We start from the raw sequence: 19,255 nt of genomic DNA, 5'->3' as shown, positions 1-19,255 counted from the left end.
CGCTATGTGGAAGCCTATGAGTATTTGTACTATGTCTTTTTCCGTGCCAGTGACGAAGATCTCGCCACTGCAGATATTGAGAGCCGACATGGGCAGGGCTTCACAACATGGGGTTGGCGGTGAACCGTAATTTGATCTCGATCAAACATTGATTCGCAAAGAAACGGGGAGACTTACATTGGGAAGTTTGGCTAGTATGGATAGGGTACAGACGGCGCTTGTCGATCGACAGAGAGTCGTTAAGAAGAGGGCGAGGTTGACATTAGCCTCGGAATTTTTTCCGACTTGCAGTGTGTGAGGTGGTAATCTAGCAGAGTCAAAAGGAAACTGTCAGAATCCCGCACGATCGGTCTTCGAGTTCAAATCTCGAGAAAAAAAATGATTGAAGAAATAATATACATGACATTCCTAAAGAAATTCCGTCTTACAAACTGAAAACGAGGAAGTGGAATCTGGTGTGCCACTTGATGGAGACGATCCCGCAGAATTCGGGGTACTGCCTGACCTGCATGATGAAGCAGAATCCGAACCGCTCTTGAATGGGCAAGGACTAGGGTTCAGTAACTCGGCTTCAAGCCTATCTGCCACTTTCCAGCTATCCCAAGGCCCTTCTCTTCTTCGGGAACCACGCAAGAGAGCGAGAATGCGCTGAGCCAAGGCAGGGTCTTCGCAGGACAACCCAACGAAATACAGGGCAGGGATACTGTCACTGTCCAATGTGAACATAGGCCGACCTAGCCATGAAGCCTCGATGCTGTATAAGAGCTCTGCCATGTCAACCAGCTCACGTTGAAGCCTCGCCAGTTCCTCGGCTTCGTTGTCGGCTTTGATGGGCATAATGACTTCCCATACGGCGCGGCGAAGCATTAGGATCAGTGTCTCCCTTTGTATGTCAATCGGGACATCTGTATTATCGATCTGAGATGCGACGAGAAGATTAAACTTGGTTTTCCATCGCTCGAACGGCTCGATGAGTTCATTCATATTATCGGGCATGCAGTCTTTGTCGGGTATTCCATATGGTTCGTGATCGGGACATTCGATGTAGGTCATTCTAACATCTAGGTCCCACATGGCGTCTTTGGCTTCCACGAGGCTGGAAAACGGTTGCAGCCTGTCATCAAGTTCCACCAGAGGCGCCACATATGGCAGCATATTCGGGACGTCGAAGTCGTCATCGAGGTAAGATACGTCGACGCAAAAGTGAAGCAACACGGTTGCAATCTCCTGTATCAGCTGTTGGAAATTGGGTGGGACAGTAGACAAATCGAAGGTTTCGAGGAGGCGAGCGCCGGCTTGCATATGACGCAGTCCTTCGTCTGTGCGACCGAAGATATTTTCCAGACAGACAAACAGTAGGCAGCAGGTGAGGATCTTGAGTTGCGAATCCCAGAGTGTTAAATTGTTGTCGTCGTTGAGTGTTACCAGTTGTCCAATAGCGTTGTTGTAATATTGCGTTGCGACGCACTCGAAATGGGTCATGGATGCGTCGTTGTCTCCCGGGCAAGGCTTCGAGAGTTTTTGTAGATAAACGTAGTGGGCTGCGCCGAGTGCAATAACCGCATTTCGCACAGCGGGCTCGTCATGACACATGGGGAGCACTCTCTGGGACCAGAAATCTTTGGGATTGGCGAGACGGACGAAGTCGACCATGGTAATGGAGCGAAAGTGATGGAAAAACATCCGATCGTACACACTACCGTCAATTTCGAGGTTCAGTCTATTACCTGGAATTGAAAAACGTGGTTGTGAATGCTTAACGATGGTTTGGACCATTTCGGGAGTGGCCTGGATGGTTCTCTTCTTCGCCTTCGCAGAGACCACCTTCTGCAAAGGCGATTTCTTCTTCTCGGCCGGTATAGGTGCATATCCATCACACTTCACTTGACTGTCTCTACATCGACGGCAGGTTGGTTTCTCTTCGTCGCATTTTTTCCTGCGAATTCTAGAGGTGAAGAAGAGTCTTGTCAGTATGGCTTCAACCTAATAGGTGGAGTAATTCAAGATACTCCACTCTTCTCGTATTTGCCCGAAAAGCAGTGGCCATGTAGCGAGGTAGGTGAAGGTATCATGTACACATGAGAAGCGTACGCCTTTCTCTATATGACACTGAAGCACACTTACTTGCTGTCACAAAGCGTTAACAAAAATTTCATAGCAGTTGCTGTCAAAATATCGTCGAAGATGAGCAGGAGCCGTCGCAAAGTTCGCCCTGCGAGCTAGTTCACGATGTCTCGTGCAGATCGCTGGTGAATGGGTGATGGGGTCAGGATGTAGAAAGGATAAGAGGCAAACACCAGCAACCATGTTTTATCTCGAGTCTTGAAGAACTTACCATGTAATACATCCTGTGCGGACTTTGGGTGAGAATGCGCGCACTCGAGGAGCCTTGGAGCGGACTGGCAATCCTAAGAGACTGTCATTGGTTGTCGCGTATAGCGGACGGGTCAGATTGTCGATGTACATCGTAGAAGCTCGGCCGTTGTGAGAGTCTTGACTAAGGCGGTGCAGGTCTTGTAGGAGCCACGATCATAAGAATCCTCAAGAGTCGTGGGATGTAGCCAGGAAAACGTGGAAGGGGGGGCGCAGTTCCGTTATGGGCCGGTAAGTCGGCTTGATACGGCGGTATTTTCGAGGCTGTTATTGGCCAGCGCGTATAGACAGAGTTCATTCACTCTCAGCCGGGTAACTGGGCCAATCGGAACATTCTTCCTATTTTAAGCTTCCGCACGTTGCCACAAGGGGAGTCGCAAAACAGCGTCAGCTCGGCCTTAAGCGAGTCCTCGTTTACCAAATAGGAGTAATGGAACTGCTGGGTTGGCTTGTTATTGTGCGAGGGGAGGGAGTATAAAGAAGTATCAATTCGACGTGGTAACATTGAAACCACCATTTTCAGCCATAAGTTACATACATTCAACTACGTATTTCAGTTCACTCAGCCAATCCATAAACATCTTACTACCTGCATACAGCACAACTTAAACACAAAGCTTGTTTTGGTTTAAGTAAGATGCGTCTCGAAGCGCTTCTTGCTCTTTCGAGTTTCTGTAAGCACCCAGATTTCTGACAACACCGTTTCACACGTGATATGCATTATGCTAAGACGGTTTAGCCCTTGCGCCCTTTGCCCTTGCCAGAGTGCTTCCACGTGATGATTCATGCGACGCATCTGCACCAACAGCCACTAGTCTCAAAGCCGACATCCGTGCTGACACTGACCGCGATGGCCTCGTCGACCTCACAGACACCTCAGACTCTGAAGGCAAAGCCACGTGGACTGCCGACTCTGGTGCCATCTTCCTCCCCAACATAGGAGACACGGACAAGCGTTGCTCTAAAGATCTGCTCAAAGGCCCTGCCGTGAGCAATGAGAAGCTCGACCGCTGTAATGATGCTTCTGATAACACACTGCGCTCTGAGCAGTTCCTTGCTCCGCTCCGTACAGTCCCCATGCCCAGTCTTCCCGATGGCGCTTCTGGCCGCATCTATATAAAGGACCAAGTGCAGCGCAGCAATGTCCGGATCTTCCACCAGGCGAGCTGTAACAGCACTTGGACATACGTTGACGGAAACTCTACTTTTAGCGCAGCCGCACTCCGCAAGGGTCTTGTCCTTGGTATTGATGGGCGCGATGTCCGTCGTCCCAATGGTTGGGATGGTCGAGCCCTTGTGACTTTCGATGTCAAGAGCTCCAATGGCACTTCGTCCGATAGTGTCATGCTGCGCGTTGCCCCCGTTCTTACCCATACCCACCTCGACCCTGTCCAGCAGGTCATTGGTGTCAAAGGCAATGATACCGGCGCGCCATATCTCAACCGCTTCAACCAGCAACTTAAGGCCGCCGTCAACGAATCTGGCCTGGAAGAGGACCTCTACCTCTTCTCTGGGAGCGATGACATCTGGGCTCAGGACTTTATGGAACCTGGATTCGCTTCTATGCCTGGTCCTGATGGACCCATCAGCTTGCGGATCATGATCCGAAGTCCACAGGACGAGCGTGTTGCCGGTCGCCAGTTGTTCGAGTACTATCGCGACACTGGCATTGGGGCGGTCCAACAGCTTGGCGGATCACGTGACGAGATCAATTCCGGAGGTAATATCGAGACCATTCCTCCTTATGAATTCAACGGTACTTCTTGGCCTGCGGGACGTTTGATCCTCGGCAATCACGGCAAACAGAGCCACGCTATGCTACCGTTTTTCCGGGCTCAAGAAACCCAAGATCCTCTTCTTCTCGATACCGATTGGCTAGCCATCGGGCATGTCGACGAGTTTGTCCAATTCGTGCCCTTCGATTCGGAGCGTGGTTGGATTATCATGGCTGATGATCCCATGGCGGGTGTCAAGCTGCTCCAGCAGATCAAAGCTAGCGGGCAGGGCTCACAACGTGTCTTCTCTCGTAACAATGACACCATTTCACCGAATCCCTGCAACGACTTTGGTTGCCAGCCTATCCCTGTGGAGTCTACCACTATCAACGAAATACTCGCCAATAAGGACCTCATGTCCGTGCAGGAGCAATGCGCCAAGCGCATTGAGGCTAACTTGCAAATCCTCAAGCAAGCGACCGGCGTCACCGACGATGAAATTATTCGCCTCCCTGCTCTGTTCAAGCGCCCTAGCTTTAGCTTGCCTAGCGATGGCTCTTTTCCCAACTTTGGCAACGATAGCTCTGTTACTAATGGAACCGACTCTAATGATAGCTCTTTCACTAACGGGACTGATGTGCTCAAAGTTGGCGCCTTGATCCCTGGCGTCATTAACGGCCTTGTCTTGACTGGCTACGGCACATATATCACGCCGAACCCATGGGGTCCCCTCGTCAACGGCACAGATATCTTTGCCCAGACGACCAAGTCGCTCTATGCCAGTGTCGGCATGGACGTCATTTTCATTGATGACTGGAACACGCACCACAACTATGGTGGAGAGATTCACTGCGGAACCAACTCTGTTCGGGACATGGATGTCGAGTGGTATGGAGGAGACATCAACGGAGACGATGAATTTGATGGATTTGATGAAGACGGCGGATATGGTAATTATACGATCAACTCAGTCGGTGCTAACAATGCAACCGATTCCAACGATCCAGACGATGTCAGCGATCCAGATGATGCCGACAGTGGAGCCAATGGCGACAACGGGGACAATGGCAACTGTGGAGATGATGGATATGGGCCCGGAAATGGAAATTTTACTCTCTCTTAGAGTAGATACGATATCATGTCACGATGGGTGTACCTCATGTCAGATCGCCGAATAGCGATAGCTCCTGCTGTTTGCAGCTCATTTCCATTCATCCACTACACCAAATTTCACTCAATACATAGCACTTCACATAGCTCGAATTCCAATTACCAGAATCTCGTTTCCTAATCATCGTGTCTTCTCCTACATTCTCGTTGTGTACATACAATCCTTGTGAAAAAGACAAAATATACTTTGCGCCACTTGCCTTGCAGATATCAGGAGTTCCGAGCATGAAGCTGATCGACTGGCCTCTCTAGTTTCCTTCGCATACTGATTTTGAGGGATGAAAACTCACTGCGTCGCTGCCAAAGGTTGTACCTTACTCCAAATAATAATAAAACTCGATGGGTGTTGAACGGTTGTAGATAAGTATCGAGCCACAAGCCTTACCATGGAGGATACGAGTACCTTCACCTTCACCTACACCGTCTAGTAAATAGCTGGATGGACGAGGAACTGAGATTGCCGTGATCTACCAGATGGACTGGAAACTTATGAAATTAGATGATTATCTATTGCACACGAATGTCCTCGTCTTATACTCTCTACTTGAACGATAGTTTCTGCCCAAGGGTTACTGGGTACCCTGTGCACTAGCATAATATCTACTTTTCTATACTACCATGGGTTTTTGACATTCTTTCTATCTGTGCTTGGAATACACAACTTGAGGCTCCGTGTATATATCTAGTCTCGAGGAGCGAGACGCAAAAACAGAATTTGTGCTAATCACGCCACATGATCATGTTACACACGATGTGATCTTTGAGGTAGGAGCAGCTCCTATTGGCGGATTGTGAGTATTCCGTACGTAGGGGTACCATGCGTGCATCTCAGACTTGACACAATGAAGCTTTCTTGCCATGAGATTTACTTGGACTATTGCTTAAGACTCAAATCCATGTCATAACATACAAATATCCTCCATGTTCGTACTGAATCCGCTTCTTTCATTTGTCAACATTATACTTATACTTGGAGTTGTAAACACTAAGGTATTCTATTCTTTTTTTTGTGAAAAAGATGATCAGATACGCTACACGCTAAATGAATCCAATCAGTTCTAGTAATAAGTGATACTGAACATAAAAATCAATCTTATTTTATTCGTTTCCACATGTCCAGCTCATTATTTACCCTTCTACTCAGACATACTACTCTCTTCTTTCGCTTACGCGACAGCGAAAACGCTGGAAGGAGTAATGTCGAACTCCAGAGTAGGGCTAACAAACTGGTTGTACACAGTTGGAGCAGAACCGGAGAAGTTGTACGAGGGGCGTCTATACAAAAAGACACGAGTTAGTGCTGCTCTTTTTTTTCTTTTCCTTCCCGCAAAATCGGGTAGTAGAAAGTGTCAAGGAGTTCAAAACAAACTTACCCAGTGGGCGTATACCCATTCCACAGAAAGCTGACAATAATCTCATTCGGTGTCGGATCATCGCCAACCTGCTCACTCAACTTGGCCGCAACGGTATTATCCGCCTCGGACAGAAACTCGCCGGGAGCACGCTCCAGAAGCTTGCATTCTTCGAACCAGTTGCCCTGGCGGTACCATCCGTTCTCGTATCCGTTGCAGTAGTACTTGCCGCCGCCAATGGCAGCGCGCACACTAGGGATTGTGACGTTGAAGTTGTAGTAGCAGCCGCGGCGTTGGCAACCGGCTTCCCAGCCGCTAACGTGCCAGGTCCAGTTGGCGGGGATTTCGATATCACGGGTGGTCAACGCGGGAGTGACGGGTGTAGCCAGAGCACCAGCGGCGAGGGTGAGGAGCGTGGTGAATGAGACCATGGTTGATTAATGAGGATGGACCGGGTTGGTTGTCGGATGTTAATTAGGATTAAGAATATTTAACGGGTTGAGGATGCGATGGATGTTGAGTGATTGGAGTCATTACGTGGGAAGTCACCTTGCCTTATATATTTGCATTTCCTGTGCAATGACCACCGGAAGCGGAGCCAGTGCGGAGGTGGCAATACTTGGACATGATAACTTTCACCAACTATTCTTAGAAAAAGATCACCATATGCTACTGCATGAAACTTTGTCTTGGACTAACGATTTCATTGGTGGATTGTGGATACAATGTATTGAATGGACTAAATCCGGTCGAACTTACTGTATTATGCCAATGGGTACCCACTTTTTGCGAGGTCCCATGAGCACTATACAATTATTGAAAAGGTTCAAAAATGCGTTGATTCTAATCATCATATTTACATGGTTACATATCTACAAAGGTTCTAGCCTGGGAAACATGGAGAGAAGTAGAGAAATCAGCAAGACTGGAAGTTTCCGTGACCCGCTTCCATAGCATAGCCAGGTTTGGCGATCGATTTCCGTTCCCTCCCGGATCCCTTAAAGAAATCAAGCTTACTTGCTCTGGGGAATAGGGTACTGCTGCCAGATAGTAGGGTAGACGTCAAACTCCTCATCGACTGCGACAAATGCGTTGTAAGTCCAGTCCGTCGTGATTGCAGTAAAGTTGTATGGATTCCTAAAATCGATCCGTATTAGTAAAATGCATGTGACAACGACGAAACAGAGACAAGAAAGAAAGAGTTGTGGTTAAACTCACGTCTGGTCGGCTGCGGATCCTGGCTTCAAGAAACTAACGTAAAGTTGCTTGGGAGGATCGGAGTTGACCCTCCTACCCAACTTGGCGGCAGCGGTAGCGGCATTGGCATCTCCAACTACGCTGCAGTCTTCAAACGAGTTTTCATTGCCAAATTCGCCATTCTCGGTGCCGCTGCAGTAGTACTTGCCGCCTTGCGGGTAGGCCTCGCTTGCCGGAACTGAGAGGTTGAATCGGTAGAAGCAGCCGCTGCGCACACAGCCAGCTTCGAAGCCCTCAATGTGCCAGGCCCAAGGGTTGGGGTAGCCTGCGGGCAGAATCTGGTTTGGTGGTGCCTGGGTGTTTGCAGGGGCAGGGGCAGGGGCGGCGAGGGCGCCGGCAGCGAGGGTGAGGACAGTGGTGAAAGAGACCATTATGTCTGAGAGGGTATGATTAGGATGTCTAGTGGTTGGATATTAAGATTATCAGTGTGAATTGCAAATGTGAGGCTCGCCGGGTGGTGAACTTGGATTTGCGCGGCATAAACTTGTTTACTTACACTCTTGACTTTCCTCTCTTGCACAGTCGTCACGTAGTGGAGCCGCCTCGATGACGGCCGCCGGCTGAACAGGAATCCCCGTTTCTGGGAATTGGAACGATCCGACTATCCGAAAGCAGCTGCCGCACACGATGCAGCCGCTCTGGGATCTGCGGTTATTGAAACCCGTTCAATTCCCGTTTCGAACCTCTCCAGTCGAAGCTAGTAATATCGCCCGAAGATCGCATATGTTGGTGGTGAAGTTGGCTGTCGAGACCCTGTCAAGGACGTCATTTGAACAATTAGGGGTGGCGCAAATACGAGGCTGGACGCTTGGACCAATAAGCGGTGGAGGAAATGCGGTATCTCGGGGAAATTTACACTTTAGGCTGGGGACTATCTGCTCGTCCTCTGGCCGTTTGCTCCTATTTTTAACTTTCTCACGGCCTGTCAGATGAGCAATGCTACGTGTGTTGAGCGATATAATTCCATGATGCCACCAGAATCTCTTAGCCATGAAACAACAACTATACAGAATACAGAAACGAAGGCGAGCATTCTACCAGGAACGGCCCTTTGCAAATACGGAAAAAGCAACGGAGAGAACAAAGTACCTGCGCCAATTTCCCAAACGGTCCATCTTCTTTGGTACATTACTATGGGCGCATCATTGTATACACGCGACGCATCTCCCGCCCGCCATACCGCCGATGCTCTTGTAATATGTATCGCTTATGCCCTTATCGAGGTGGTCTATTAATCCCAGCACACCTTCAAAGCTACAACATGTTAGCAAAATGAACAAATCGAGTCTGGTTACAGGGAGGAATTCATCAACTTACCACATGGGAACGGAAAGTACATGTCCTGGTTTTCCGTCAAGTAAGCATGATACTGGTACTTTTCTTCCACATCCTCCGGCTCCATCCTCTTAGCAACCTTGTGAATCTTGCCTTGCGGTCCTAGCGCAGGTCGCAAGTTCTTCAGCCTAGCTACCTCCTTGACCATGGTTGTAAGCGTTACACGTGCCATTGGGAGACCCAGGCACTGGTGCGGACCGTGACCAAGGTGAATATACGAATCGAGAGGACGCGTAAGATCAACTGCATCCGGGTTGGTGAAAGCAGAGGCGTCATGCGAGGCAGCACGCAGATTGACGAAAACGGTATCACCAGGTTTGAGGTTGGTTGTTTTGCCATCTTCAGTGAGCGAAACGTCCTTTGCTACGGCGCGGATGATGCCTGTTTCGCCGTTCAACCGACCGCCTTCCATTGTGTAATGCATCAACGTCTTAAAGGCTTCTTCGCTGTCGTCCAATGCGAGCTTCTGAATTGCAGGCCAGTGCTCCTTGCCCTCACCGACCAGGTAGTATTCCAAAGTTTGTGCCAAGAGCTGACCTTGGTTTGCTACCATGCCGCCTGCGGTACCTAGTATATGGCCCCAAACGAGCTGCTTGGGGTCCATGCCGCTTTCAAGGAGGCGTTTGATCATGTGCTTTCCATAGTTCTTGAGTGCGCTTTCTTTGGGCCAGATTGCTTGCATAATGCTGGACAAAATACCGCTTTTTGCAATTGCTTTGACGTTTGCCTCAACGATATTGCCGAGGACTTGAGTCGCTTTGCGCGCCTTGACGTGCAGGGGAAATGAGGACGCGGGATCGGCGTCAAAGAAGATGAGAGCAAAGACAGATGACATGATGAGGTATAGTTCGGCTTCCGTGAAGATGCCATTCGGCTGCTCTTCTGTCTTGAGAGGCAGCATGAAAAGTTCTGAGCAAAAGTGAACGTGTGCTAGGTTTCCAATATCGCGGACGATGTCGACCTGGTTGAAATCGGCGATCTTCGCACTCTTCTTGCTCAGCAGCTCACGGGTCTTGCGTGTATAATAATTGCGCACTTCCTTGTCCCATTCGGAGATATATAGCGCTTTGCTCACCATTTGGCGAGAAGCTATGTTCTTAGGTCCGTCGCCAGCCAGCATAAAGTCTGCCGATGCAGGACCCATGATGTATTCCATGGGTTTTCCCCAGAGCACTTTGAAGGTATCTTGATCCTTCGTGATCTGAGTAGCTAGCTTGTATTCTTTGAAGAAGTGTGGGTGATGTGTCTGTACTGGCTTCGAAAAGTCGTAGAGATTGTCCTTCTTCAAATCTTTCAGAGCGACCTTCATAGCTGAAGGGATGGTAAGTGGATAGTGTACATAGACGCTATTGTATTTGAAATGCTTAGGGAAGGCGCGCAGGAAGAGTTTGTAGAACACGCATCCGTTGTCGATTGCAGTATCGCTGTCGGCCTGGCGGTAGCCCCAATTTGTGAGGGTACGTGGGTTGTAGTCATGTGTATAGAATCTGTCACCACGAACCAGTGCTACTGCGTCCGATAAAACGGCACGAGATACGGTGTATGGGGGGCAAAGACCGGATCCGGGAGCCATGGGCTTTTTGGCGTCTTCCACGACGATGCCTGGGTAGATCTCGACCTTGTCAGGATGATCGTAGAGATGCCTGAGCTGTTCCTGAGCATACTTGTCGGACGTGATGTCTTCAAAAGTGTTGTGTGGCTCGAGCTTGAAGTATTTCCTGAACTCGTTGAGCGAGCCCAGATTCCAGGCACGTGCTTGCTCAATACCGAGGACCTCAATGGCACGGAATACGGCGGGGACTCTGTTCGGTCCGAAGGAATTGGCACAGTCCTCGATACTAGAGGTCAGAATATCTACCAGACCTTGATCAGGCAATGTTCCGTCCTTGCTACGCTCAAGGCCAGCAAATTTACGCTTCACAGGATCGGGGTCGGTCCTCTTGTACACTTCGTTCAAGCGTCCCAGGAACTCGTATTTGTTAACAGTTTTGGGGTCGCGTCCTTCGCCAAACATACCATCCCACATTTCTTGCGTCCATTTTTCGTCACGGTCAGAGACGGTGGAGTGCCATCGGTACACGAGGTTGAACTCAGCTGAAACCTGGTTTCCGACGCCCATGGGCAAGTCTGGAATTTCAGCGCGTGGGTTCAGTTGCCAGTTGCTGTCTGTGCGATTGAGGTCCAAGATGGTACGAACGTAATCGATGAGAATGATGTTGACATATAGACCGCAGGTAATCAAGCGACCAGTCTGGAAAAGGTCATTGTCGTACTTTTCCCATGCTGCATCATGCTTTTCCTTTGTCTTCTTGTCCACTTCCACATCGCCAGTGGATTTTGGTGCCTCAGTAGAGGGTTTGGTGAAGCGGCCTTGCTCGTTGATGGCTGCCAGGTTTTCGACAGTGTAGTTATGGAAACGGTTAAACATGATCAGCAGTGCGCCGACGCCAGGGGGAAAGAACAGCAGTCTTGACTCTGAAAAGCAATCGGGCTTGATCTTTCCGTCCTTGTGTGTCCTCATCATGTCTTGCTCGGCTTGGTTGCTACCATACAAAGGCGCGAGATCTAGGTATGACGATGTCATCGAGATGGAATAGTCTGTGTGATCAGTGCGGAAACAGTCATGAATGATGATGGAAGCCAGGTAGAAGAGCATGCTTGATATTCTGTTGGGGTGCAGCTCCGCGTGCTTTCTTGTCATGAGGCTGTCGAAGACGACGCCGGGATCCGGGCGTGCAGGAGTCTGCATAGCAACTGGCTTCACTGTTCTTGCATACGGAGTTCCAGCTTTGCCGATTTGAGGGTTCATAAGGCTGTTATTAGATCCATCTGCAGATCTATACTGATACTTTGCCCCGAGGTATGATTGCGGGGGGTGTTGCAAGTCGTTCCATAACTGTTCAAGGAACTTGTTGGTGACGACGTCTCTTGTCTTGGAGCCATCAGGCAACGCAGCAGCAGTTCGAATGAGGCCCTCCATGAGATATGTCTTATCATCGGTATAACCACCCAACATCTTTTCCTTCTGGATCTCAATTAACGACTTGATGTCCTCAATTCCGAGGTGAGACATATCTCGGAGGCTGCCCTCAATCTTCTTGTAAAGGGTAGCCTTCTCTTCGGGTGCAATTTTGGAGCCATCGCCAGTTTGATCAGGAACTGGGGCTTTGACAGCTCCAATTAGAGACGCAACAGTACTGAATGAAGCACCGATGGTGTTACGTAGGTTGGTGAGTTCGGATGGATCGGCAGGTCTGGGGGGCTCGGCGCCTGTGCGGGTGTCGACATGAGCATCCCAAGCTGCTTTGGCTTCTTCCGTAGCGTTGGACATGTTTTACTACGTCTGGTCAGAGACTATAAGAACTGCAATGATGCTGCGTTCTGGCACAAGGAAGCCAGGCAATGTGCTTGTAGAATTGTGGTACAGGTGTCTTTCATGTGCGGATAGTGGGGGCGGAACGCTAAAAAGGAAAACAATAGGTAAAAGAATAGGAGAAAAAAGCTGCAGAGTTGGGAAACAACTCGGCTACAGAACGTACATACGTGTTATAAGTAGCGTCGAGGCCGACAAAGATGGCAGCAAGACTAGCCGTCGACTCTCAAGCCCGGAAGGCTGGCAATATATGCTGTACTAGGCAACTTGCCAAACCAAGCTGGTAGCTGCGATAACAGCAAAAGAAAAAAAAACAAGTGTGGGGGGAAAGCTACGCTCGCAAGCAAAGGGTGAAGGCTTGGAAGGTCAATCGATAATGGGTACAATGCACTCCGCCTTGCTCCTTCTTATATACATACAAAAAGCCATGCGGAGTCGTCCTTGCTGATAGCAGCAGTTGTCCCGGCCCCATGGCTACGGCTGATGCATCTACTGTGTATGTATGTAGGTGCTCCACTAGCTACCGTCGAAGCAGCGGTCGCCTTCAGCTGCCAACGGTAGGTCAAGGCTGCAAGCTGAGCTATCCATGGCGCCCGCGGCCTCTCCGCATCCTGCAGAAGATGAAGATGGCCAATGGAGAGGGCGACATTGGGCAGTTCGGCAGATGGATGGGCTTCGACTGGGCTAGGCTGATGCGACCCTGGGGCTGACTTTGACCGCCCCCAATGTGGTGCTGCCGCCCTGCTTGCACGGATGCGGCGTACGGTCCCGGTGAGCCTTTTCCCGATTGGGAACTAGCGTGATGGCATGTGCTCCCGCTCGATCAAATTACACTGATTGGTTGGATTGGACGTGCACTGCCCCGCTGACATGGGACGAGGAGATATGCAGCACTGGAAGTCTCTACTGATCATCTTCGATTTCAAATCCCAAAGTAATATCATCCAGTTGACTAGGTGAGAATGAAAAGCACACGAACATGGGAAATTATCATCATACTCCCTGCGAGTGAAGGGATATATTCGCTCTAAAATGCTATTCGTAATGCAAATACAAGGAGAGGTATTGAATTTCACATAAACTAATACTAACAAAGACACATGTTGTCTTCTGCTGGACCAAATGCAAAGACGACAGATGACTCGAACTACGCACAGTGCTGCATTCCGCCATCTTTGCTGACCATTGTATGTATAATTGAATTTGGCACCCAAAAAAAAACCCCCCCATTCCCTTGTTACTCCGTATTCGAGAAGGCAGCATTGCACAAATCCAGTCTAGAGTCACAGTCGTGTATAGACTTCAAGTACATATGCAACTACGTCATCTACATTACTCTGTACCTCGTCTAAAATCCCTCTCTGCTGCTACCAACAGCGCCACCACCATCACAAATCTAAGCATGTACACAGTAGTACGTACACACACACACACACACACACACTTGCTTGTCCTGCTGCGCCTGCGCCTCCCTCTCAAACGAGAGATATTCAGCAAACATGACGCGAGCCCCATCATCAGCCTTGCAAGCCATGTCTGCCAAAAGTTTAGATTGGTGTCTGCCTCGTTTTGGTGGGCAAGAATAGGCAACCAGACTAATTTTTTTTTCTGGCTCCCGTATTCTCACAGCGAGGCCTTGTCGCCTGATTTGCCTCGTTTGCTTCGTTTGCCTCGGCTTGGCCCTTCGCTCGGCCCCAACTTCTCAATTGGGCCCCCGCCAGTCAGATCATGTGTACTTGTAATGCTGAATAGAAAGAAAAGCAGACATGCACGGTACATTTTTGCATAGGTGTATACGCTAATGTTCAGCAGCTGTCCAGCAAAGGGGGAGGGTACTCGGTCGCTCATCTTATTGGCGGCGAAATAGAAAGGTAGCGATGTGATCCGTCGCGGGCTGGTCGCTGGATGCAGCGCAGGGAGTGGGGGCAGCAAGATAGCCAAACACGGGCTCAACCACAAAAGCCTTCTTGGCCACAGCGATGCTTTACACGCCAATCAAACTAAACTATGAGTAAGCCTTTCATCAAGGTAAACTATTACACGAGACAAGCCGTCTTTTGTTGTGAACCAGATTGAAGGGATGGGGCTTTAAGACTATTTCTCGCTCAGTGATTATGGATCTAACGATTACCTTACTACTTCCACCACTACTATTAGAAAATGCAGAAGCCCAAACTACTAAAATCGTCCATGAGATTATGCATCGGCCTTGGCCATGGGGGCTCTGGACGCCCAGATGCAAGCATCCAGCTGGAACCAGCAGGAAAACAACCCCCCTGTATCGTCGGCCCTCCCGCTTGGCTCAGGATCCACCGTGTAAGCAGCCTAATCAACGATGCATTCTGCGTTTCCACACACAAGCCCATGAGTACATATGCTGTGTAACCATGTTTGCAAAAAGTATTGGCATCAGCTATGATTGGGCCACCACCTCTGACTATCGGAGGTCGCGTGATGCAAGCCATTTACCAGATGCCTGGCAGAATGGCGTACCTCTTGCGCTTGTACTTGTCGCCAAATTCCTTGCGATACCTCTTCTCCTTCTTCCACGCCCACACACCCATCTGCCCAACAGCAATGACGATGAAGAGCACCGTGGCGAGGCTGCGGTTGATTAGGGCCACGCCGAGCCACGCCATCGACTCAAACATGTAGTTGGGACATGTTACCAAGTTGAAGCCCAAGCCCTGAGGGATGCCGCGTTCGGTACTGCCTGGACGACGCAAGTTCTTCAGCGTGACGTGTGTACTGTAGTTGCACACTTCGCCAATGGCAAACAAGGCGACGCCCAGGTATGTGAGGAGAGGATTCGGGCGTCCCGCTGCCGGGCTGTTTGGACCATAACTCCAATAAGCCAGGTTCAAGCCAGAAAGAAGCCAGTAGTGGCCGCTGTTCTTCACAATGTTCATGGCCGGCATGGTAGCCGACGAGAAGCGGTGCACAAAGAGCGTCTCAAACTCGCGCTTGGCAAAGTGCAAGACGCACATGGCCAGGGTGAGTGTCTGGAGCTGGGACGGGGGTGCAGAGGTGCCGTAGATCAGAGGGCGGCCAAAGTAGATGAGCGGATGGATGAGGAGGGGACCGAGGTATTCGACGATGAAGACAGTTCGCCATGATATCTGTGGCCCTGAAATAAGGTAAGCCATGAACATGTTGTGACAAAGTGCGTTGCGTACCTAAGTCCTTGACGTCGACGGCACTCTTGTTCCTCAAGCCGGTGTCGTGCACCCTGACATCCTTGGTGTTTGGTATTGGGGACCCATCGCTGCCCTTTGTAACCCGGAGGCGGTGGATCGAGAAGCGCGAGGCTTTGGCGATTTCCTCAAAGATCTGAGAGGTTGAGGCATCGGCGCTGACGGTAATCGTCTCAGGAAGGTTTTTGATCGGGCGGCCTAGCGAGGGGTTAATCTGGCTGCTATTGGAAAAGCGGGGAACAGCAGAGAGAAGGAGCATTGGGCTGCTGCATAGAATTGTCCTTACCTCGGGGGCGCACAACAATTGTGAGCGGTGATGCGGACATTGTGATGTGCAGAGGCAGGTGTTTGTGTCGGGGGTGGGACTTTTGACTATCTGTTTAGGTTGAGGTGCCTCGGCCCACCGGGGAAGCTAGGCGGCCAGGAGCATAGCGAGCAAGCATTGACTACCACACGCTCAACCACGAGTCAAGGAAAACCAGCCATTTGGCTAACACAAATAATCCTAGAATACTGAACTGACAATATTACATATCGAGGCTCTTCCTGAACGATAAATTTGTCTTTGAACCTCACTGTTGCCGTTGAGCATGTGACTGCTTGCTGACAGTTGGAGAAAAATAGCGGACGAGACCTCACATGGCGTTGACAGGAAGGTCTCATGCCAACACTTCATCCTGTCACAGTTCATGCCCTGTCTCTCTCTTTTTCCCTACTCCCGCAGCTGGACCACAATCTGCCACGCAACTTCGGGGCCCATGCAAGCCACCATCTCACCAACCATGCCTCGAATCGAATGAGGATCCCGCAAATCACTACTGTCCCATGATACAAGATCCTGCAAGTTGGTCAGCGCCAGCTATTCAACCATTGCCCATCATATGTGACATACCTGAAGCTCCACCAGTCTGTTACCCGCGCGAAACGGCATTGTAGCCAGATCAATCTTCTCTTCAATCTCTTCGGCCGTCATCACCCCTGGCATCTTGAGATCGAAAAGCGACATTCCGTTCATCCATGCGTCTGCGGCCTTGGTAGGCGAGATTAAGGGATAGTCCGAATAGTCGTCTTGTTCTGCAGCGTCGGCGCCGTCCGTCTGCTTTGCCCCAGACGCTTGTTCCTTTTGTCTCCGCCGCTCCCTCGCCATGGACACGTACTTTTTCTTGTCGAGCAGGCTACGCAGTTCACCATCCAACGGATGCCACTCATACGACTCTGGATCGAGAACGTGCTGTGGCTTGTAGTCGCCTTTGTACTTCATCTTGGTGCATGTGTGAATGTAGTAGCCCATGTAGTAGTACTCGTAGCCGCCCTCAAGTGCAAGGGCGGCTTCGCGTAGGGCACTCAGTTTGCCAAACTGCCATTCTGCAAAGTCGGAATGATAGAGCATGTACACACCACTGACACAATGGGGAAGCAGGTCCAGTACGCCCATTGCAATCAGTCGGCCATCGAGGCGGTAGCACTGATGGAAGGAGCCCAAGAGCTGTTCTTTGCCATTGATAGTGCGTGAGGTTTGCTGTAGTGGAGAGTCGCAGAGGAACCTCCTGAAGCCTGATTGTGATATCTGGTTGAGGGGTTCCTTGTGCACAGTTTGTTGGTAGTTCTTGAACAAGTCATACTTCTCGGCCGTGAAGACTGCCGGTTCAAGTGTCACCTCGAAGCGATGGGCGGGTTCAGGCGGTTGTTTGACATTTTGCAGCTCTGCCCTGTGCACCTCTCGGACAAGGTCAAACGTGTTCTTTAGCCGAGCCTTTTCTCTGCCCATCATTAGCCTAGGTGCGGGATGGGCCATGTGGAGTGCACCGACTGTTTGGACAGCGGGTAGAGCCTAGAAGCCTCTTTGATATATGACTCGCCTAGCACATGGTCGTTCCAATGATTGACCGCTTTCCGCTGGTCTTTAGAAGGCTTGAATGAGGCAACGGGCAGACTTGTGTAGGGTCAGCAGTGTTGGGCTTGTGGACAGGACGAATGCTTACCGAATTGTGTAATGGGGGCAGCAGTGCCGCAGGACGTCTGGCTTGTAGAAGAGAGTGCCGGATCTACAAGGGTGTGTCAACAGCTGTTGTACTTAGGGCATAGTGGTGGGCTGTCACCTCCTCCAGCCGCGGTCGACCAGCAGCTGGTAGACTTCAACGGTCAAGCGTTTGGAGAGAAAGTAGAAGCTGGCTCCTGATTGGCTGCGTTAGTTGGGGGTGGAAACTCATCCCGGCTTCTCCCGCTCGGTGCTGGGATGGCCCGTGGCCGTGGTTACAGGCCGGGGGGGGGGTTAAGAGGAGGGGCAGATGGGGGCAAGAGCAGAAATGTGGTCAGGCCGAGTGCAAAAGGTGGATGCACTTGGCGTGGCTATGGATTGTGTGTACTGTACGTCGGTATATAGACAGTAGTACGCGTAGTAGGGCGAGGGAGATGGGCTGGGCAGGGGGGAAATGTCCAACTAAGGGAGCAGAATTGCTTGCAGTGCGGGGGGCCTGCACGTGCAGCTGTGCAACCTTAACGGGACATCAAGTGCAGGCGACGACTATGGACACGGGATGGAGTGGGGGAGGGAAGGACAGGACGCACGAGAATTGGCGTGGTCTTTGCAGTATCCACACTCATCGCTGCTGCGGTAGCCTGCACACCGACGATTAGTGGGTTGTGTGGATGAGAGCGAGGGAGGAGGAGACAGGGAGCGGAGCGGCGGCGCGAGGGCGGGCGAGGCCCAGGAACCAGCCAGACAGGCACGGGGCGGAGGGCAGTAGAGTGGTTGGAGCACGACATACCGGCGGGCGTTGCGCTCGACTGCATGAGGGCAGCATAAGCGTCGTGGTCGGCGGTGGGGGTGGTGCCAGTGGAGGAGGATGGGGGCAGTGGCGGCGCAGGGTTGAGGAGAAAAAAAAGGGAACAGGGAGAGGAGAGTGAGAGGGAGAGAGTAAGTGTATGTATGTGTGGGATATTGTTTGTGTGCACATGTATGTATGGATGTATGGATGTTTACCTAGCTTGTATGTATGAATGGATGTATTATGATAACTAGCACAGCGGCGCTGTCAGTACGTGCTACACATACACGAGGCCCGTCTGGCGTCTTCTAGTGGGCATCGCCCGCAGGCAGCCAAAACGGCGGGCGAGGCACGTACGTCATGGCGGTGCACTCACCCATTCTGCCTGGCTTTTGTGTGTGTGTGTGTGTGTAGCACTACTACACCCACACATAGTACACTATTACTACCACCTGGCTTATTATCCGTCTCTCTGTCTGGCTGTTCGTCTACTCGTCTACCCGTCTACTCGTCTGCCCCCATGCGCCCATCTGTCCTCTTGTGGGCTGGCGACAGCTGCACGCACCAGGGCCGCCCCCGGACCAAGCTCTCTGCTCTCCTGCAGGCCTGCAGGCCCGGCCTTGGCAACAGCCGTGACGCTTCCGCCAGTCCTTAGTTTCGCACGCAAAAAAGTCCCTGACCCGAACCACCTACTAAAACATCCCCATCCACCATGCCG

The 19,255-nt window shown here is 50.8% G+C and overlaps 7 protein-coding genes across 7 annotated transcripts; 1 reads left to right on the top strand and 6 right to left on the bottom strand.

The window, feature by feature from the left end:
- Positions 1–408: 408 nt before the first annotated feature.
- On the bottom strand, positions 409–2,466 carry COCSADRAFT_21263 (uncharacterized protein; the record flags this gene model as incomplete). Its single annotated transcript, XM_007695857.1, has 3 exons — positions 409–1,945; positions 2,125–2,127; positions 2,336–2,466. The coding sequence occupies 3 exons, from the start codon at positions 2,464–2,466 to the stop codon at positions 409–411; spliced, it is 1,671 nt and encodes a 556-aa protein (XP_007694047.1).
- A 416-nt stretch (positions 2,467–2,882) lies between these two features.
- COCSADRAFT_31756 (uncharacterized protein) lies at positions 2,883–5,373 on the top strand. The gene is made up of 2 exons (XM_007695915.1): positions 2,883–3,047; positions 3,113–5,373. The coding sequence occupies exons 1-2, from the start codon at positions 3,011–3,013 to the stop codon at positions 5,209–5,211; spliced, it is 2,136 nt and encodes a 711-aa protein (XP_007694105.1). The 5' UTR covers positions 2,883–3,010; the 3' UTR covers positions 5,212–5,373.
- Positions 5,374–6,104: 731 nt separating this feature from the next.
- Positions 6,105–7,133, bottom strand: COCSADRAFT_176835 (uncharacterized protein). The gene is made up of 2 exons (XM_007696255.1): positions 6,632–7,133; positions 6,105–6,533 (listed from the first exon to the last, which is right to left on the bottom strand). Exons 1-2 carry the CDS (start codon positions 7,039–7,041, stop codon positions 6,425–6,427), a joined length of 519 nt encoding a protein of 172 aa, XP_007694445.1. The 5' UTR covers positions 7,042–7,133; the 3' UTR covers positions 6,105–6,424.
- Positions 7,134–7,593: 460 nt separating this feature from the next.
- Positions 7,594–8,597, bottom strand: COCSADRAFT_204832 (uncharacterized protein). Its single transcript, XM_007696254.1, has 3 exons — positions 8,364–8,597; positions 7,829–8,266; positions 7,594–7,747 (listed from the first exon to the last, which is right to left on the bottom strand). The coding sequence occupies exons 2-3, from the start codon at positions 8,236–8,238 to the stop codon at positions 7,624–7,626; spliced, it is 534 nt and encodes a 177-aa protein (XP_007694444.1). The 5' UTR covers positions 8,239–8,266; positions 8,364–8,597; the 3' UTR covers positions 7,594–7,623.
- Positions 8,598–8,708: 111 nt separating this feature from the next.
- Positions 8,709–12,940, bottom strand: COCSADRAFT_31753 (uncharacterized protein). Its single transcript, XM_007695914.1, has 3 exons — positions 12,742–12,940; positions 9,185–12,539; positions 8,709–9,121 (listed from the first exon to the last, which is right to left on the bottom strand). Exons 2-3 carry the CDS (start codon positions 12,531–12,533, stop codon positions 9,099–9,101), a joined length of 3,372 nt encoding a protein of 1,123 aa, XP_007694104.1. The 5' UTR covers positions 12,534–12,539; positions 12,742–12,940; the 3' UTR covers positions 8,709–9,098.
- A 1,674-nt stretch (positions 12,941–14,614) lies between these two features.
- Positions 14,615–16,142, bottom strand: COCSADRAFT_104969 (uncharacterized protein). Its single transcript, XM_007696253.1, has 3 exons — positions 16,056–16,142; positions 15,752–15,967; positions 14,615–15,702 (listed from the first exon to the last, which is right to left on the bottom strand). The coding sequence occupies exons 1-3, from the start codon at positions 16,093–16,095 to the stop codon at positions 15,041–15,043; spliced, it is 918 nt and encodes a 305-aa protein (XP_007694443.1). The 5' UTR covers positions 16,096–16,142; the 3' UTR covers positions 14,615–15,040.
- A 113-nt stretch (positions 16,143–16,255) lies between these two features.
- On the bottom strand, positions 16,256–18,763 carry COCSADRAFT_31751 (uncharacterized protein). Its single transcript, XM_007695913.1, has 7 exons — positions 18,538–18,763; positions 18,338–18,388; positions 17,869–17,944; positions 17,752–17,814; positions 17,580–17,702; positions 16,662–17,529; positions 16,256–16,607 (listed from the first exon to the last, which is right to left on the bottom strand). The coding sequence occupies exons 1-7, from the start codon at positions 18,560–18,562 to the stop codon at positions 16,482–16,484; spliced, it is 1,332 nt and encodes a 443-aa protein (XP_007694103.1). The 5' UTR covers positions 18,563–18,763; the 3' UTR covers positions 16,256–16,481.
- Positions 18,764–19,255: the final 492 nt, after the last annotated feature.

The sequence above is a fragment of the Bipolaris sorokiniana genome (genome assembly GCF_000338995.1).
Source record: "Bipolaris sorokiniana ND90Pr unplaced genomic scaffold COCSAscaffold_1, whole genome shotgun sequence".
Classification (NCBI taxonomy): Eukaryota; Fungi; Ascomycota; class Dothideomycetes; order Pleosporales; family Pleosporaceae; genus Bipolaris; species Bipolaris sorokiniana.
This window is presented reverse-complemented; position numbering and strand designations above follow the sequence as displayed.

What these genes read in the sequence shown, in the direction of transcription:
- COCSADRAFT_204832 (XM_007696254.1), bottom strand. Translation starts at nt 8,238, where the DNA reads ATGGTCTCTTTCACCACTGTCCTCACCCTCGCTGCCGGCGCCCTCGCC. An exon ending in GGATCCGCAGCCGACCAGAC is followed by an intron (nt 7,748 to 7,828) that starts GTGAGTTTAACC and finishes GATCGATTTTAG; the next exon opens with GAATCCATACAACTTTACTG.
- COCSADRAFT_31751 (XM_007695913.1), bottom strand. Translation starts at nt 18,562, where the DNA reads ATGCAGTCGAGCGCAACGCCCGCCG. An exon ending in GTCGAGCGCAACGCCCGCCG is followed by an intron (nt 18,389 to 18,537) that starts GTATGTCGTGCT and finishes GTCGGTGTGCAG; the next exon opens with GCTACCGCAGCAGCGATGAG. An exon ending in CTCTACCCGCTGTCCAAACA is followed by an intron (nt 17,530 to 17,579) that starts GTCGGTGCACTC and finishes AATGATGGGCAG; the next exon opens with AGAAAAGGCTCGGCTAAAGA.
- COCSADRAFT_176835 (XM_007696255.1), bottom strand. Translation starts at nt 7,041, where the DNA reads ATGGTCTCATTCACCACGCTCCTCACCCTCGCCGCTGGTGCTCTGGCT. An exon ending in AATGGGTATACGCCCACTGG is followed by an intron (nt 6,534 to 6,631) that starts GTAAGTTTGTTT and finishes CTTTTTGTATAG; the next exon opens with ACGCCCCTCGTACAACTTCT.
- COCSADRAFT_31756 (XM_007695915.1), top strand. Translation starts at nt 3,011, where the DNA reads ATGCGTCTCGAAGCGCTTCTTGCTCTTTCGAGTTTCT. An exon ending in TCTTGCTCTTTCGAGTTTCT is followed by an intron (nt 3,048 to 3,112) that starts GTAAGCACCCAG and finishes AAGACGGTTTAG; the next exon opens with CCCTTGCGCCCTTTGCCCTT.
- COCSADRAFT_31753 (XM_007695914.1), bottom strand. Translation starts at nt 12,533, where the DNA reads ATGTCCAACGCTACGGAAGAAGCCAAAGCAGCTTGGGATGCTCATGTC. An exon ending in GTACTTTCCGTTCCCATGTG is followed by an intron (nt 9,122 to 9,184) that starts GTAAGTTGATGA and finishes AACATGTTGTAG; the next exon opens with CTTTGAAGGTGTGCTGGGAT.
- COCSADRAFT_104969 (XM_007696253.1), bottom strand. Translation starts at nt 16,095, where the DNA reads ATGTCCGCATCACCGCTCACAATTGTTGTGCGCCCCCGAG. An exon ending in AATTGTTGTGCGCCCCCGAG is followed by an intron (nt 15,968 to 16,055) that starts GTAAGGACAATT and finishes ACCCCTCGCTAG; the next exon opens with GCCGCCCGATCAAAAACCTT. An exon ending in CGTCGACGTCAAGGACTTAG is followed by an intron (nt 15,703 to 15,751) that starts GTACGCAACGCA and finishes ACCTTATTTCAG; the next exon opens with GGCCACAGATATCATGGCGA.